Source organism: Elgaria multicarinata, chromosome 2 (genome assembly GCF_023053635.1).
Source record: "Elgaria multicarinata webbii isolate HBS135686 ecotype San Diego chromosome 2, rElgMul1.1.pri, whole genome shotgun sequence".
NCBI classification, from domain to species: Eukaryota; Metazoa; Chordata; class Lepidosauria; order Squamata; family Anguidae; genus Elgaria; species Elgaria multicarinata.
In genome coordinates this window covers 41,940,240-41,958,468 of record NC_086172.1, presented here as the reverse complement: position 1 = coordinate 41,958,468, position 18,229 = coordinate 41,940,240, and the positions used below count along the sequence as shown (strand labels likewise).

The 18,229-nt window shown below is 41.8% G+C and overlaps 1 protein-coding gene across 1 annotated transcript in view; it reads right to left on the bottom strand.

Moving 5' to 3' along the window:
- Positions 1-871: 871 nt before the first annotated feature.
- LOC134392233 (dynein axonemal heavy chain 11-like) overlaps positions 872-18,229 on the bottom strand; it is a 232,744-nt gene continuing 215,386 nt past the window's right edge. The window contains exons 65-69 of the mRNA XM_063116377.1: positions 15,903-16,085; positions 13,025-13,140; positions 4,068-4,180; positions 2,259-2,399; positions 872-1,132 (exon numbers count right to left, since the gene is read on the bottom strand). Of these exons, the coding sequence (XP_062972447.1) occupies positions 885-1,132; positions 2,259-2,399; positions 4,068-4,180; positions 13,025-13,140; positions 15,903-16,085 (801 nt within the window). The 3' untranslated portion in view covers positions 872-884. The remainder of the gene's footprint in view (positions 1,133-2,258; positions 2,400-4,067; positions 4,181-13,024; positions 13,141-15,902; positions 16,086-18,229) is intronic.

Here is an 18,229-nt window from a genome sequence, read left to right as displayed (position 1 = left end):
CTTACTCTGAGGTAAATGTGCATAGGATTCAGCCTGAAAATGAAGAGAGGGTGAAGAAAAGACAGGAGAAAATGAATTGTAGAAATAGAAAAGCAAGGGAACTGTGGGATATTTAACCACATTTAAAGACAATAAGTACAGTAAAATTAGTGCCCCTCTACTTCAGTCCCAGCCAGGTTTTCCATAGGAAAACTCCGCACCAGGTGCCAGATAATTATTTTTAATTTTTAATTAAAATACATTATCCTTTCCTATAACAAAATGGTGCTTACTCCTAAGTAAGTGTGTTCCACTGAAGAAGGAAATCCTATTTGGATTCCTGTATTCATGCTAGTGTGACATGATAAGTTAAAGGCACAATTTTATGCATGTTTAGACAGAAAAAAAGTCCTTCAACTCCTAGAATCCCCTCTAAAGGGGAAGCACCTGCCCCAGGCTTGCCGAAGGAGGGAGGGAAAAGAGAGCGAACGCCTCTGTTTGCAGCTAGCGTGGCAGGGCACACCAACTGGATTTTGAATAAAGTATTCAATTGTTACTGTTTTGAATTTATTGCTATTATCTTGCTTAGTGGGTCGTTGAAAACTGCTATTCTGAATAATGATTTTTATAGGGTAGGGTAGGGGGCGCTGGGCATGAGTTTGTGGAACCAAGGGGGCGGTGACCTGAAAAGGTTTGGGAACCACTGGGTTAAAGCATACAGCATCATACCTTTAAAAATTTATGAGTACTGTTTATGTTCCTACATCTAAGTTCACAATCCTTTTTAAAAAAACAAGCAATGTAAAACCATGCTGTTGTGCATACAAATTCACTTAAGGTGAGAGAGCAAGCAGTTAAAGCCAAAGAGGTTGGTCTGAAAGCCAGACTCTGGAACTGCATCATAATCACACACTTAAAAGCAATGCAACACCAGCAAGAATCCACTTTGCTGGCCTTTCCTTGGCTTTTAAATGGAACGTCGACACGTAAGTGGAGCCCCTTAGTTTAGTTTTATATACTGGGCATTCATAAACATTTCTGTTCTCTTGTCTGTCGTTGGGGATGGCTCTCACAAAAATAACAGGCATCGCTTGTGTTGGTGCTTTCAGGGAAGCTTCAGCTATATGGCCCCCTTGAACATCCCAGCGAGCACCTGTGAATAATTAAAAGTAGAGAAACGGAATTTAACATCAAGTTTTCCCCTCTTAAAACATTACGCTTCTATTTATATCTGCATTTGCACTGCAGCTTGAGCCAGCTATAGTTTTGTTTGTTGGGTTAGCATCGGTTCATTTCTCTGACCTGCAATCCTTTCTTATATAGAGCAGTATCTAATAAAGTCCTGTATGTGTTGATCCTTAGATAGCCGGAACACCATCCATGCACAAGAGGAAGATGCCTTCAGACACTGGCCATGGCTAGACCAGGCCTATATCCCGGGATTGTTCCTGGATCATCCCTGTGCATCCAAATGCCACACAGGGGATCCCGGGAGCAGGCAGGGACGACCCCTCCATTTGCCTGGGATAATCCTTAGGTCTAGGTAAGGCCTCAGAGGAGCCTCCAAAAGAGCTTTGGGTTGGGGGGAGGAACTCAGCATGGAAAGCAAGAAAAGGGGTGGGGGGCAGACAACCAGGGGAATGGAATGGAGCATCCTGGAAAAGAGCATAGCTGGCTAAAACTCACCATACTGCAACATTTTGACTTGGGTCCAATTTTTTTTAATTTCTATTTTCCAGGCTGTGAGCCTTCCAGTGCTCCAGTTACTCCTATGGCTATCGTGTCTTCACATTACAAGGCGGGGACTCTTGTCCACTGCCAATGAGCCACAACCTTGTGTGAAAGTTTCAGCATGTATGCAAAACTGCATAAGGTTAGGATGCTTGGGAAATAGCTGCTATCAGCTGACGGGAGAAATTGTGCAGGAATAAAAATTACAACAATCTGCTTTCACTGGTATTATTTACTCTTCCTATTAAGAAATGAGGCAAACGTGGCATCAAGGAAGAACTGAAGGCACAGGCTTCATAAAATGGATACCTTTTATTAACTTGCAATATGAAAGTAGTTGACACTTATATCTTAAGCATGTTTAGACAAAAAAGTCTTCCACTCCCAGCTTTCCCCAGCCAACATGCCTGGGAGTGGAGGACTTCTTTTCTGTCTAAACATGCTTAGGATTGTGCCTTAAAACAAATTAAATATGGAACTCCAAAGCTTACAAAGCAGCCATTTAAAGCAATAGCAAAACCTTGAGATCATGTAGAGGTAATGCCTACCTTCCAAGTACAGGCCGTGTATGTATACCCCTTCTCTAGCAGGCTGTGCAAACTCCTCTTTATATTTTTTGGTAACATCTACGGTTATGTGCATTTTATCCAAAGGCCATTCATTTTTATGGGCTAGACTCTGCATGACAGCTGAAATAAAGAGTTGGCTGAGTTGAGCAGAAAAATGGGGCGGGGGGGAAGCATGAGCTCTGCATGTAAACCATGCCAGGTTTATTCTTAGCACCGCCAGTTAAAACAGTCTCTTGAGAACAAGACTGGGAAAGGTCACTGTTGGAGAACCATTGCTAGTCAGGCAATAAATACTGTGTTAGATGGACCAATGGTCTGATTCGGTGTAAAGCACCTTCATAAGTTCAATGAAATCAGAAGTCATTCCTTTAGCCAAATAGTCTAGGGTGGCATGGTTTTGGTCAACCTTGTGATGGTCAGTGAGGGTCCATTCAGAAGACACCTTAAACCATGGCTTTACCATGGTGAATAAGGCTTTTTTGCTTTATTCACTATAGTTAAAGCCATGGTTTAAGGAGTCTTCTGAACGGGCCATCAAGAAAGACATGTTTCCCAACTACTGCCTCTTTTAGCCTTATATCAAACATGCTAAAACTATGCAGAAAAGGTATGGACAGTTGTAGAGTAGAAGCTAATGGGATGTAGTTCTTGGCATGATGGCCAGTTGCCACATCGCACAATACCTCGTACTTGAAGCTGAACAACTTGGTGTACATGTTGAATTTTCTCCCATACATGAAACACTACATATAGAAATCTAGGAGAGTACACTTTTCCCTGAAAACCTTGCTTTCTACAGGCAGGGAGGTTTTGATTCAAAGGAGCATTTGAACACACGTTCTGTAGAGTCCTACAGTTTGGCAAGGACTGTGTCATGTTATGTTTGGCTCTTCAAAAAAACAGCTGCATTTTCCACAGAAGGACTGGGTCTTATTGGGCTTAAATTGTGTTTATCCACGAATCCAAGCTCCATACAAATTTGAGGATTCTAGGGACTGCACCAGCACAGCCATGCTGAGACTGTGCTATGAGACATTTGGGTTGGAGATTGAGGTCTGGCCTTATAACTATCAACATTCTGATAGTGCTGATTCTAAAGTCAGATCTTGGTTTGGCCCACAGAGGCATAAATTCAGCAACCGTCTGCAATCTAAAATGCAAGGAAATGAATTATTTGTACCAAGTGGGTTGTTTTGGATTCCCAATCCTGGCTATATAGGAAATGACTCTTGAAACAGAGGCAAGTCGCAAAAGCCGTTATGCTGTAACATCGTAGCGTGATATTTAGAGGTGGGCAAAAAATTTAAAATAAATGACTCTCGCTTGTCTAGCTCTCTTGGGCATACTTAAAGTGGATTTATATAATTAACACACTCCTAGAAGTTCTCTTCTTTCCCCATTTTTTTGCACCCAACACATAGCTATTATATTACTAACATTAATTATTTTAGGGTTTTTGCAATTGCTACCCCTTTTATTCTGTGACAGCCGCATGTCCCTTGACAATTGACTCTTCACGTTCAGCCATTATTGAGTGCCCCTATGATACAAATATAGTAAACTCCTTTCGAAATAAAAAAAACAAAACAAAAACCAAATCAATAGTCACTGACATACTGTGTATTGAGGAAAATAATTGTTTATGGCACACAGCTTAAGCTGTGCTGGTAATCACGTTGAAAATACAATATTTATTCATTAGATCAAATTTAATGAAGCCTCCTGGCAGTAATTATAAAAATTACTGTAGCAGTAAATTACTAATGAGTTGTGTGATGTGCTTCCTACCTGTGAGGAAGGACTGGGGGTTGAAAAAGCCTGATATCCAGACAACGCTAGGGAGGGCGAGATCCTGTGCCCAGGAGTCAAGCTCACGACACCGCAGGAGGAGATCGCTGTACCTAAGCAGAACCAAAGGAGAGAGATGGAAGCACAGACAGATATGGTTTGAAGCGATCATTTAAATAGATGGCACGCTCCATAAACAAACTGGAGCCTAAATACATTTGCAACACACATTTGTGACGCATGGGATACGCCTATTGGCGTCTACTGTCTGTGAGTCAATGTTCTAGACGAGATTCCTTCTCTTCCTATATTATGTGGCAATAGAGTATTATACAGAATAAAGTGAAACAAAAAGCAAGTTGGCCATTGCTGCTGAGGTCATACAGTCGTTGTGCTACAATACTGCTCAGCTCTTGAATGGGGGCATCATTTATTCGTCTTTGGGCGTCTGTGCAGTCTTGCCTAAGAGAAGTAACTGCACCTTCTCACACCACACCTCGAGTCCGTCTAAAGCAGACGTCTTCAACTGATGGGTCGCGAGATCAGTCCACATGGGCCACAGCAAAAGCTATTGCCGCCATGTTGGGCATGCAGAAGATGGTGAAAGTGGGTCCCATGTTGCAGGCTGGGAGTCTGAGCTGTGTCTAGGGTCTGGACCAGTTGAAGCCCATTGTTCTAAAACATGCCTGCTTTTCCTGTGGTTAGGAGTTGCAACTCTGAATGCATGCAGAACCTCTTTTAGGCCAAGGGCCAAATTCCATTTTGGAGAATTTCTCAGAGGGGGGCAGGACTGAAGCCAAAAGAAGAGCCAAAAATACTAGCATATTTTGGCTTAAAGCAGTAACACAGCCTTAGGAGAAGTACTTCCACCATTTAGAATGAGGTAACAAACTGCACAAAAGGCAGGAAACCACCGAACAGTGGGTGGTCAGAGGAAAGAGGTGGGTGGGGTATTGGAAGGGGGCATGGCCATCCGGGAAACCCCAGAGGGCCAGATTTGGGCCCCAGGCCTGCGGTTCTGCACCCCTGATATATGCGGTGGACTGGGTGACATTCTTAGGGAACACCTGGTCTTTGCAGCATTAGTAGCAGAATCTTTCTCCCTGTGACACATCTCTATCCTGATGGCCCATGACACGTTGAAAACCAGCCAGAGTGTATGAAGGGTGCATTCAGTTCCACTTTATCTTGCAGTAAATGCCATAGTGCAGCTACCCTTCTGCAGAACAGAAGATTCTGTTTCTCAGACCCGCAGATCTAAATTCAAGAAGCCAAGTGCTCTGGACAAAGAACGTTTGAATTCTAGCAGCCGGAAACGTTTTTGGACCTTTGAGCGACATGAGTTCTCCAAGTATGAATTTTTGTAAAGAAGACTGGAAGGTATGAGCTGGCTTGGCTACTAAGAAATACTTGCTAGGTATGATCAAAACCACTGCTGAGTGTTTATTGGAGGCATATTAATAATTTTGTGCCATTTGAAACAGGAAGCTGCTTACAGATGGATTGGGTGCCCATTCATTATAGCACAATCTTAATATATTGTACTCACACAAATGGGAATGTCTTGGCTGCCTTATGCTCTAAAGTGTCCTACAACTCCCAGCATTCCCTGGCCAGCAGTATATTGATTCTACTCACCTGTGAAACGGCTTCCCAGGCAAAGGGGAGAGAAGCACAGCCCCATCTTTTATGAACTCCACGCCTATCTTCCTTACAACCCTTTGTAGGATTTAGGAATATATACAAGTATAAACTGCCTCTGGGCTAAAGGCCCCTCACAGCAGATCACAATAAAATTTTATAGAATACAACACAACAGATAAAAGCATAAACATAAAAACAGCAGTTAAAATAATAGACCATTCATTTTATCCCATTAAAAGAGGTCTGGTACAGCCCGATCTTTAAGGACTGCTTAAAATAAACTAAAGAAAGAACCAAACAGATTGCATATGGAATTCCACCAGGATGGGGCCACCACTGAAAAGGCCCCGTTTGCTGTGTCTGTCAATCTGATGAATCTTATTTCATTATTTCATAAAATAATGGCAAATCCAAAGAAATACTGGGTTAGATCCAGGAGCTGTTTTTCACTGATGGAAGGGCTCCACTCCTAGAAGGTGCTCCCTCTAACTGAACTACAGCTCACCCCATTCAGCAGGGTCCCCCACCCCAACCCTCTGTGTACCATTTTCGGGAGTCTAGAAGGGATGCTCTGGGCCAGTGAAGTTGCATATACCTAAACCTAGATCCAACATGCCACACATGGTGAGCATCAAGATAGATGTCACTTGTGTCCCAAATCTAAACATGCACATTTGTTCAAACAAATCTTTCCATAATTCTGGCATGCTGGCACATGTGATGATGTGCATACCTCAGTCTCTGAGTACCGCATTAGACAATGAAAATGCTAAGTGAAGAATTTCCCATTCCACAAGCAAAAAATCCCATTGCCTAGGTACGTGCCTAGCCATGGTTCTTCACAACTAAAAAGCTAAGTAACATTCCTGCAATTGTTGTAATATATTACTTTCCACAAAAATGTATTTTGGTATTCAGAAATATATTTTAGTATTAATTAAAGTTCCGGGCTCCTAATCTATTGATAATTAGGTTCAAGAACTGCATTTATTTATATATTTTGTAAACTGCTTTGATTGTTTTTTTCTAATAATATGGCATAGAAATGTTTTAAATAAAATACTTACATACATACATACATACATAGATTGCTTTGACATGTTTTAAGAAGTGTCCAGTGGATGTTTTTCTAAAGATAGCATTACAGCAAATATGCTCTTTCTTCTGTTAATTTTTTAAAACTTAAAATAGACTTTATGTAGCGCTCTAGTCCTCTGTCAAACCTACACCTCACAAAAGTTGTGAAGCTGGAAACCTATATCCAAATACCTGGGGATGAGGCCCATTGAACTCAATGGGACTTACTTCTGAGTAGACATGTATAGGATTGAGCTGTCAGTATCAGTTCCCTGGGAGAATGAGTGAAAAATTCAGTACCCATCTGCAGTATCTGTGAATTACACAGCAGAACCACATAAAATACAGAACAGTTCTCTCATTTGTCTTCCATCTGTAAATCATCCGAGGGTGTGCATTCATTTTGTGTAGGTGGGCAAATCTCTAATATATTCCTTGAACATATTTATAAAAGATTAACCTGTGCATGGTATTTCTGAAAATTGATTTAGTTAAAACACACATTTTATTCCACTTTTCCCCACCTCACATATCTTTCCTATTTAACTTCGATATTTGTCATTTCTACTGAGATAATGTACCTTACATTATCAGTATTCTGTCTATGACCCATGTTTTTTCAAGCCAATACTTTTGAGCAGATTACATGCTCTGCGTATGAGAATATCTGCCTACACTGCAAGCATTTACAAATGGTTTGCCTCCACTACTGAGCAAATGGCTCTATATCAGTTTTATTCTGATGGTAGCATCTTTTCAGAAGCCTATCATGAGATCTTTCACGGTGCATTGTGGGATCCAGAAGAAAAGATGTGAACCAGAAAAAAAGATGTGAGGCTATGTGCTACCTCCAGTATCAGAGGCAGTAAGCCTGCATGCACCAGGTATTGCAACGTGTCCTGCTCCTGGGTCCCATTGTATGAACAGAGTGCTGGACTAGATGGACCGTTGGTCTGATCTAGCAAGGCTCTTTATGATCTTATGATCTTATGTAGAGACCTGACTTTGGATCCTTCTAATAGTGATTCAAGTTCTCTCATGCTAATCTGACTCTGAGCTTTATCTCACCAGCGTTATACTGTGCAATCACTGTGAATTGCGTGCAAAGGACTCTGAAGTTTTGCATCTTATAATTTGCTTTTATTGTGAAGTACTCCCATGCATCCTGCTTTAATTGTGCTTCAAAGGCAAAAGCCTAGTTTTCAAGCGTATCATTTGTTGTTTTCTGAGCGGCCACTGGGGTGCAGGAGCAGGATTTGAAGAAAAAATAAACAAATGCTTACATCTGCGTGAGCTTTAAAAATAAAGACATCAAAATTGGCACAGTAATAGATATTAAGGAGAGCTTTAAGCATACAAAATTTGAATCAAAATTTGAACTGGGTCATCCGTTGATTTTTAATGATTTTTTTACATTCCCCCCCTTAAACTGTTTTTCTGGTATGCAACGGATCTAGCTGCCCTGTAGCAACAACAACGGCAACAGCTTAGCGCTGTAGGGGATAATTCGAGGGAAACAGGTACGTGGGATGAAGCTACTAGTCAAAACTGAACCACCCACGTACAAGAAGGAGGTACCAGCAAACTTGGGTTATCCTGAATTTGCTGGGGTATGAAAAAGCTCAAGAAAAATATGCCCTAAGAGGAGGAATTCCCCAAATGGCTGGATTATATTTCAGAGTCATGGAATGTGGACAGACTGAGAGGAACACTTCCTCCCTCCATCCCCAACAGCTGGGTGAGAGGCATAATGGGATAGAAGTGCTGGACAAGGAGGAGGGAGGAAGAGACACATAGAGATTAAAAGGGCAGACAATACCACCTCAGTGTCTGGATAGGTCATTTCCTGGTTCTCACTGAGAGAGCTGCCCATAACAATCAATGGAGAAATCTAATATTTAACGTACCTGGGATTGGACACCAACATGTCCACCCATCTTCCCCCGCTAAATAATCCCAAATGGAAGGGGGAATCCAACAAGCTCAGAAATATTATTGGGTGAGATGTTTTACTACGATGAAGACAATGCTCCTAGATTATTCCTAATGTATTTTATTTGAAACCACAGTGCAATCTTGTATGTTTAATGCTCTTATATCATGAAATGTAAAAATTGCTTAAGATTTTACAGTAAATGATGAATAAACACATCTGACTCCAGGGGCCTGTATTTAAAAAAACATGTGTTAATACCAGGAATTTTGTAAACTTACAATTCCTTAGTCACACTTTGTACAAGGAATATTGCATTGGATATGATAATCTGTTGAGCCATGATCAGCTAAATACAAAAATACCATAAAATCTCTAAACAAGAAAAAATTCTGTCACAGCTGGTTATTTTTAGACCTTACAGGGCCTCCCTTTTAGATTTATTATTTCAGTGATTAGCACACAACCAACATTTTCCCTCCCCACCACCCACCGCCACACTCCATGCATTACAGCTTCTTCTACATTCCTGATATGTTTGAGCAAAACAAAACTAAACTGTTTGCCAACCCTGATTTAAAAAGAAGAAGAAGAAGAAATACTTGAACAGGTGCAGTTTCGCATCTTAAACTCATTTAAATCATAGCACCATCGCCACTAAAGGAATAAAATGGAGTTTGCATCTGCTGCCCTGGTAATAAACAGATGTACTTAAGAATAAGCATCATGTTGTTGTACAAAAGGACAATTTATTTTTAAAGTAAAAATAATTAAATGCACATCTGTATATGCTTAGCTTGCCAACTCCTGCCTATCAAATGGTTTATTGGTTTTTTAACTAAGAAGAAAGGATGCTGTAGTGATTGGCATCAGCCCCAGTAGGCCCCAGCATGCCCATGCCAGCCGAGGTACTGATGCTGGGTCTGTTCACTGCTGCCCCCATCATTTGCTGCTCTCTGGATGGTTACTTCCCCCACCCCCACCCTGGCTGTGGGGCCCTGGACATCAGACCCATGGTCCAGCCCTAGCTGCACCACTACTCCTGGTCATGATACGCAGCTTCACGTATTGGTCCTCATTCCTCCTACTGAGTCTGCTAAGAATAGATTAGCTGTTAACATTGATAAAGAAATCTGAAAGACCCCTCTGAACCCCCTTGCAAACCCCAATTCCAATATGAACAAAAGTACATAAGCATGCACATAGTTGTCCTGGCCCCTACCTTTGTGCCCTTTCACAGAGAAAAATAGTCCATAAGTCTTCACTTCTGGCCCAAGGTTGCTCTACATTCTTGCCCCCACATCTGTCCTGATAATCTGACACGGGGGGGGGGGGGGGAAGGTTGCAATGTAACAACCAAGTGTCAGAGAAAAGGCCTTGGAGCCGGAAGCAAGTCCCATATCTCCCAGACATAGAGGCATCTCCAAGCCTTATCAACAAGACCCCCACCCCAATGGGCACTGAGGAGTGTCTCACAGCTGGCTGCTATCAAAAGCACAAGGAGTTACATACGAGGGACACAGTTGCCATAACATGAAACATGGTTTTTCGTAGAAAGGTTAGTTTATAGAAAATGTAGAAAACATGTAATCGACAGAAGATGGGAGGAGGGACTCTTGTATAACGCATAGAGAGGCTTGGAAGGTTATAAATGTATGTTGCTGGGGATGATGGTTAGAAAGTTTCTGCCATCGGTTTGTAATAGGTAAGAACTGTCTCCTATGCGCATAGATCTAATAAAGGAGTCTCTGTGCCTGGATCGGTTGTGGAGTGGTTCCTTCCCTATCAGGTTGGGGAATTCCCTAACAACATAAAATACAACAATAACACTCAGTAAGAATCACTGGTCAACTACAAGCATAGCGGCTCAGTCACCTTTATTATTTATTATATAGATTTGTATTATTTTCTTAAGTGTGACCTGCATTGTGAGGACCTTTGGTCTTAAAAAGGATCATACAAATACCCAAACAAACAAACAAATCCTGCTAGCCTGTCAGGTCAGCAGATGTGTACGGGTGGTTCCCTAAACTATGAGGCAAATCTAAGTGCAAGTAGGGCCCCCACCAGCACTTGGCACCTACCCCACCCCCCTTGGTGGTGGATGACTCTTGAGTTGCCATTTTAAATTCCCACAATGCCCTGGAGTGTTCAATGTAGATTCCCTATGTTGGGCATTTCACAGCATTGTGAGAAATCTCATCAGAAAAAATAACTCCCATTAATTTTTGTGAACCGCCCAGACAGCTTCAGCTATTGGGTGGTATAGAAATGCAATACATACATACATAAATAAATAAGACAGTCCATTGCATACATTCACAGGGACACTGTTTTTCATGTTTTATACAAAACTGGTCTCCAGTGGGTTCTGCGTATTCAGCCTCTGGGAGATTTGTTGGATCACTATGGTTTGAGAATCAATACACCACTGTATTTGTTTCCCTTGTGAAACTTAATGCTACTTAAGTAAGTCACCATCTTTCCAACAAAGGATGGCTCCCAAAGGGGGAATCTTCTAAGTGGAGGACTGTTCAGTATCATAAGACTTCCCAAGGGGAAAGAGTGCCTGCTGCCATCTCTGAGCAGGCAACGGGCTGGCTAGTTAAAACAGAGACCACTGAGCAATCCACAGCTATCAAGTACGGAGCTATAATGAGCTACGGACGCAAATCAGATCAGGAAATAAGTAACCAGGATGTTGTTCATTGCCAGGATTCTGGCTCTAAATAAACATTGGCTTCAAATGAAAGCTAGAAAATTGCAACTTGCTGCTACATTTGGATTCCAAAATGCCTCCTAGTCCTGTAGCCATGTAAATAATACCTATTGCACACATACTTGCTTTAATGCTGAATACATTGCTTGTATTGGTTAATGGAAAATAAGCCTGAATGCATTTGTTTGAATTGGTAATTCTGGCTAATCATTCATCATATTTAACTGCTGGGTCAGGAATTGGTACTCCATTGTATCAAGGCCATCATTCCTATACCCTCTCTTTGCAGTACATTTCTTGCAGCTCAACATATGCATTTATAGAAATTCCCTCCCTTTACCCACCTTACAGATGGTTCAGGTAGGGCAAGACTACCTTACGTTTTGTGTCCTCCATAGCTACTGGTTTTGGAAGGATATGGAGGGTATAATTTGACAAACAATTGAAAGAGTAACATCTGGCGCACCGTTAACAGTGAGGTGGGGTTTTGTTTTGTTTTGGTCACAGGCCAGTGCAGTTCCTCTGAGGCCAATCCCAGGTCCTACCACCATATTTCTGAAGTTGCCATGATAACCAGCTATAGAGTTGATCCCCACCCCACACAGCCCATGCATCACCACTATAGGTAGCATATTCCTCGAGATAAACCTTGGCCATCTAGTTACATACAAAATTCAACCAGCCTATGAGCTCTCTAACAAGCTTTGTAATAAAAATTTGTACCAGAATCTTCATCAACCATATGTGACTCTTAACAATGGGTTGGATCCAGAGTGTGTCCTTTTGAGGAATGGAAGGACTCCTGTTTCTGGAATGAACTGAGATTGAGCAGAGACTCCCATCGAAGGAAGGGGTGGAGAGGCGATTTGCACTTATTCCTCTTGCAGTCCCCAGTGCCACCTCCCACATTGTTCTTAAGGTTTCACCAACCCTCCAGAGAAGCCTTTCGGGCGGCACAGAAGAAGGAGGAATCAGCAAAACTTTCCTCCCTCTCTTACTTCAGCAGAAGTGTCTCGTGAACAGAGTTCCACTTCCAGGTACTCTGGATCCAATTTTAATTAACTTGAGAAATCTTTGATAATATGGACAACCATCTGTCAGGGATGCTTTAGGGTGGATTCCTGCATTGAGCAGGGGATTGGACTAGATGGCCTTGCAGGCCCCTTCCAACTCTGCTATTCTATGATTCTATGTCAGAAAGGACTGAAATCTTTTGTAGGACATCATTAAGATCAGACTGTGTAAAGCCACTATGCATTGTTTATTTTATTTATTTTATTTATTACATTTTTATACCGCCCAATAGCTGAAGCTCTCTGGGCAGTTCACAAAAATTAAAACCATTCAAAGTATAAAGCAAACAGTATAAAAGTATGATATAAAATACAATATAAAACACAACCAGGATAAAACCAGCAGCAGTGCAGAAATACAAATTTAAGATACAGATTTAAAACAGCAAAGTTAAAATTAAGTTTATAGACTGTTGGAAGGAATAGTATTGATCAGGAAAAAACCCAGAGTTCATATTCCTTAACCACCCTCTTCTGCTTATGAACAAATATGTGTTGGCATGTGACTTACCACTGTGCAAGGCTGTATGTTGATGGATAAGCCAGTTTCATCCAAGTGTCAGGAAGATTATCAAAAAAAAGAGCTGTCTGTAGTTGCTCCATCTCAGCAGAGATTGCCAACTCACCCTAACAAAAGAAAACATTAGTGTGCTATTTGCGTCTCACAAAGAGACTGTGATAAGATGACATGATAAATGATAGAGGGCCTCCCCCCAGCCCCCCCCCCAGTAAAAACACATAAGGTATCGGAATTGTCAAACGTAAAGAATATCTTTGCTCTTAAAATCAGGGTGAGTCATTTATTAAAACAGGGTGAAACGATCATGAAGAGAGGCCGGCCCGTTTCCACTTCCTCGGCATTTCTTAAATACAATCACAAGATCTGTAGAACATTACACACAGTAATTATGTGTCTATTATGTAATACATTAGTCAGAAGGCCAAATAATAATAAAAAATATATGATGCCCCAAAATGTGATTGTGATTCAATGAACCTTTCCGGAAGCCAAGCTCCTTGCGGGAGGGCAGCGGATGAGAAGGATGATTGGCAGAAGGAACTGAAGCATGAAATTCTCTATGTGCAGGAGCAGGTAAGGAGGCCATAGACGGGGCTGAAACATGCCTATAAGCATTTATAGAGTGCTCAGTTATGGAAGGAGGAGAGACAACTTCCTCTCCTCACCCCCATTCCAGCCCCTGACCTCTGACAGCCCTTCAAACAGAGCACTGTCCATTGTAAAATAGGTCACATGTCCATCCAACCTGTTTATGCCAGTGGTTTGGATCCAGTCTGCTGATTGGCAGAGATCCGCAAATTCATTCATTCATTCATTCATTCTGTTCTAAACTGCTCCATAGCTGAAGCTTTCTGGGCATTGCACAGAGATTAAAAACCATTAAAAATACATTATACAAAGTGTAAAACCATTCACGTAAAAACATATAAACGGACAGCACACAAACAGACAATATATATCTAACAACAATTTTTTGAATGCTCAACCAAAGACAAATCCAGGACAGGATGTTTGAGAGAAGAGGGCTGTTTTAACCTGGTGCTGAAAAGAAAACAATGTTGCTGCCAGGCAGCCTAATTGGAGAGATCATTCCATAATTGGGGGGCCACCACCAAGGAGGCACCACTGAATGCTAGAGGATGTGGGGAGGCAATTTTGTCAAATCCTCTTTCCCCTGCATTCCCTTGTGCCAACATGAGGGCCAGCGTGTGTGTTGAAGGTGGAAGGGGAAATTGGTGGAAATTGTCTCCCTAACCTTTCCTCTGACAGGGAACCTCTGCTGGATCTCAGTCTGTTCCATGAAAGCCAGGGCCTTTTTCCCTGGCCACTGATTGTAGTTTCCTGTCTTTTGTGCAGTTCCACCCCCCTTCCCCTAATTCTAAAAGGTTGAAATGCTTAGTTATTGACAGTAAGAGCATTAAGCTAAAATATTCTGATATTTTTGGCCCTGCCCCCTTTGGCTCCACCCCTTTTGCCTTTGATCTCCACCCAGCCAGGGAATGCAGCCCTCAAGAAAAGGAATTCTGCCCTCAAGCCGAAAGAGGTTCAACACCACTGCTTTGGTGGAATTAGTGCGTATGTCTTTGTAGGAGAGTGCGTATGTCTTTGTTGTGCTACCAGTTTATTCTAGGATATCTAGAAAGCAACATGAATGCATAATCATCTAACCCCAAATTGTAAATTGAATTGCAGAAAAACTGTTATTACATTGGCATTCCTGCATGCAAATCTCCAGATATTCTTTCTTTTGGGAGAAGCCCTTTCCCACCCCTTCATTCTGAATGTTATTACTCAATCTATTTTATCTCTTTTAAGCCAGTATTAATTAAACAGCAAATGCCGGCTTCAAGTTAAAGCTAGGAAAGTATGGCTTACTGCTGCGTTTGATATCTTAACACCTGCTAGGCCGACAGCTATAGACCATGTGCTACAGTGGCTTTAAATTTGAATCCATTACAGAGAGAGAGAGAGAGAGAGAGAGAGAGAGAGAGAGAGAGAGCCATATTGAAGTGGCTCAAAGCAATCTCAACAGAACGTGCAGATTCCTTCAGGTTTGCTAGCTGCCAAAATATGAAACTTGATTCACTTTGCTGGGATTTTCAGTGCCCGGATGACTTTGAAAGACAACTACAGTCCTCAGTCAGCCAAGCCCTCTAGAAAATTGAATTTCAAATCCCTATTTGAATGAAAATCACCTTTGTCTTCTTTTGAAGTGAAACCAAAGTGATGGCAGTTGGTAACTTTCCCCATAATGTCAAAATTGATCACAGCCATAATAAAACTGCTCCCATTGTGTCATGCAGCAGAGACACGAAAGATGGAATGGATGCTGCTAGTCCCAGGGAAAGAAATTTCTTTTCTAGGGGTTGGATCCAGACTTAGTCATACTTAGTATAGACATCATGCGATTAAGGTGGCCACTTAACGCATTGCCAAAAAAGAGGAAATGCACCACCCCAAAAGAGGACAAAAGGAGGCACCAATTTGTATACCATCTGCATATGATAATTTATATGTATAAATGCAAATTCAGAATAAGTACTATAATTTAAATAGTAATACAACACATCTCACCCTAACTTTTGATGGGCCCCTTCAAGGCTCTCTCTTCTTATGATCTAAATTGGGCTTGGACTGTTCAAATAGAGAACACCTTCAAATAGAGGACTGCTGCAAATTAGGGCACCTAGCCCCCTAAATGGAATCAATAAGATGTAAGTTAGTAATGACTAACCTAAGCCCCATTGATTTCAACAGGTCTGCTTTAAGTATGGCTAAATCTGGATTCAACCCAATATTTTAATCCTAATACAGAACACTTTATTTATACTTGGAAATCCAACAAGAGAATAAAGCAAAGTACACATACCTTAAGGCCCAGATCAAGTTCTTTAAGAGAACGCCTTATCTCATGTATTAGTATATTCATTCGCTCACATTCTTGAAAACAAACCAGGATATACGGAGTGCGTTCTGCCGTTTTTGAGGTAATGTCCACCATGTTATATCCTTCTGGAAGCTTCTCTTGAATGTCATCTAATATGACCTTTACCTGCAAGGGACAAAAAGGGTCCTAGCAAAAGTTTCACTGGGTTCTAGTTCTATACACATTAGCTTAGCATTTAAGATGCACATTTTCATGCTTTAGCCTATGGAGGAAATGCACATTTTGGGGGTGTCCTTAAAACGTATTTTACTACAATTAAATTTCCATAACATTCTACCAAAAAACAAAACAAACAAACAACAACAACCAAACAAACCTGGTCCACAAGTCTACAGAATCTATGCAACTCAGGGAAAGCCTGCCTAAACTCATTTGATTCTGTTGCACATTTCTCCAACTTCCCTCCCATGAACACAGCTGGTAATTTCAGAATGAGACTTTGGGAAAAGGGATGGATAAGCTGCTGCAGGGCGAGTTGTGCCTTGGGAAACTGAAAACACCTGGTCTCCAGAGTGGCTGAGTATAACTCTGCCACCTCCACAAGCTCTCCAGAAGCAGCGGGAACATCTAAAGCACAGGGAAGAGACTGAACATTTATTTATTTATTACATTTCTATACCGCCCAATAGCCGGAGCTCTCTGGGCGGTTCACAAAAATTAAAACATTCAAAGTATAAAACAACAGTATAAAACCATAATATAAAATACAATATAAAAGCTCAACCAGATAAAAACAGCAGCAATGCAAAATTACAAATTTAAAACACCAAGTTAAAATTTATTTATAGACTGTTAAAATGCTGGGAGAATAAAAAGGTCTTCACCTGGCGTCTAAAAGCATATAATGTAGGTGCCAAGCGGACCTCCTTAGGGAGCTCATTCCACAGCCAGGGTGCCACAGCAGAGAAGGCCCTCCTCCTGGTAGCCACCTGCCTCACTTCCTTTGGCAGGGGCTCACAGAGAAGGACCCCTGAGGATGACCTTAGGGTCCGGGCAGGTACATATGGGAGGAGGCGTTCCTTCAGATAACCTGGCCCCGAGCCGTTTAGGGCTTTATATGTTAATACCAGCACTTTGAATTGGGCCCGGACCTGGACTGGCAGCCAATGAAGCTGGAAAAGGACTGGTGTAATGTGGTCTCGTCGGCCAGTCCGTTAGTAAACGTGCTGCCCTGTTTTGTACCAGTTGAAGTTTCCGGAACGTTTTCAAAGGCAGCCCCACGTATAACGCATTGCAGTAATCCAAACAAGAGGTTATCAGAGCATGGATAACTGTAGCTAGGCTATCTCTGTCCAGATAAGGGCAGAGCTGGTATATCAACCTGAGCTGATAAAAGGTGCTCCTTGCCACTGAGTTCACCTTTGCCTCAAGTGACAGTTCTGGATCCAAGAGCATCCCCAAACTACGGACCCGATCCTTCAGGGGGAGTGCAACCCTGTCCAAGACAGGGCAAACATCACCTCGCCGGACAGAAGAACATCATCCCACCTTGTCTCTGCTGGAGCCCTAAGAACTGCACTAGAATGAGAGAGTGGGTCATGAGAGATATCAGTGACTGCAGGTTGTAAGAAACCTGGATTTGGCACTTTTAGGACCCGTGGTCATTGGTTGTGTGTTTGTTCATGCCTCAGTGCACTGGAAAAGTTGGGTGTATTTGTCTTTGATGTACGCATTACTGACTAATGTCCACTGATATTATGTCTTGTGTTGGTATTGCCTATTTTGTAATTTATTAAAAATGCTATCTTAGTATTAGTGAAATAAATCATTTGGGCTCTTATGGTAACGATGTGTTATTGCAATGGATGTATTGATATGCATTCCTGTTTTTGTATTGCTGTTTTTACATTGTGAGCCACCTCGGGCACGTTGTGCACAAAAACGGCACGCAAATTAAAAGTACTGATGATGTCAGATGCCTCCTTTGCTTCACTGGCAGAACTCTCCTAGAAAAGGATGCAGGACAGAGAGGAGGAGAAGCTTGAGATGAGTTTGAGAAGCCGTTATGCACTTTCACACAATGACCCTGTTCAGGTGGTTAAGTGTTTTGAGGTAAACATTATGGCTGAGAGTGTTGTAAACCATGACTTAGCGTGTCGTGTGAACTACTACTAACCATGGTGGCTACATAACCATGGTTTAAACACGCTCACTAACCATTTGCTGCAAAACCATGGCTTTGTGCGTTGTCTGAACAGGCCCAATGTGGGTTGTTCTGAATGTTTATTACAGTGGCATCCTGATGAATT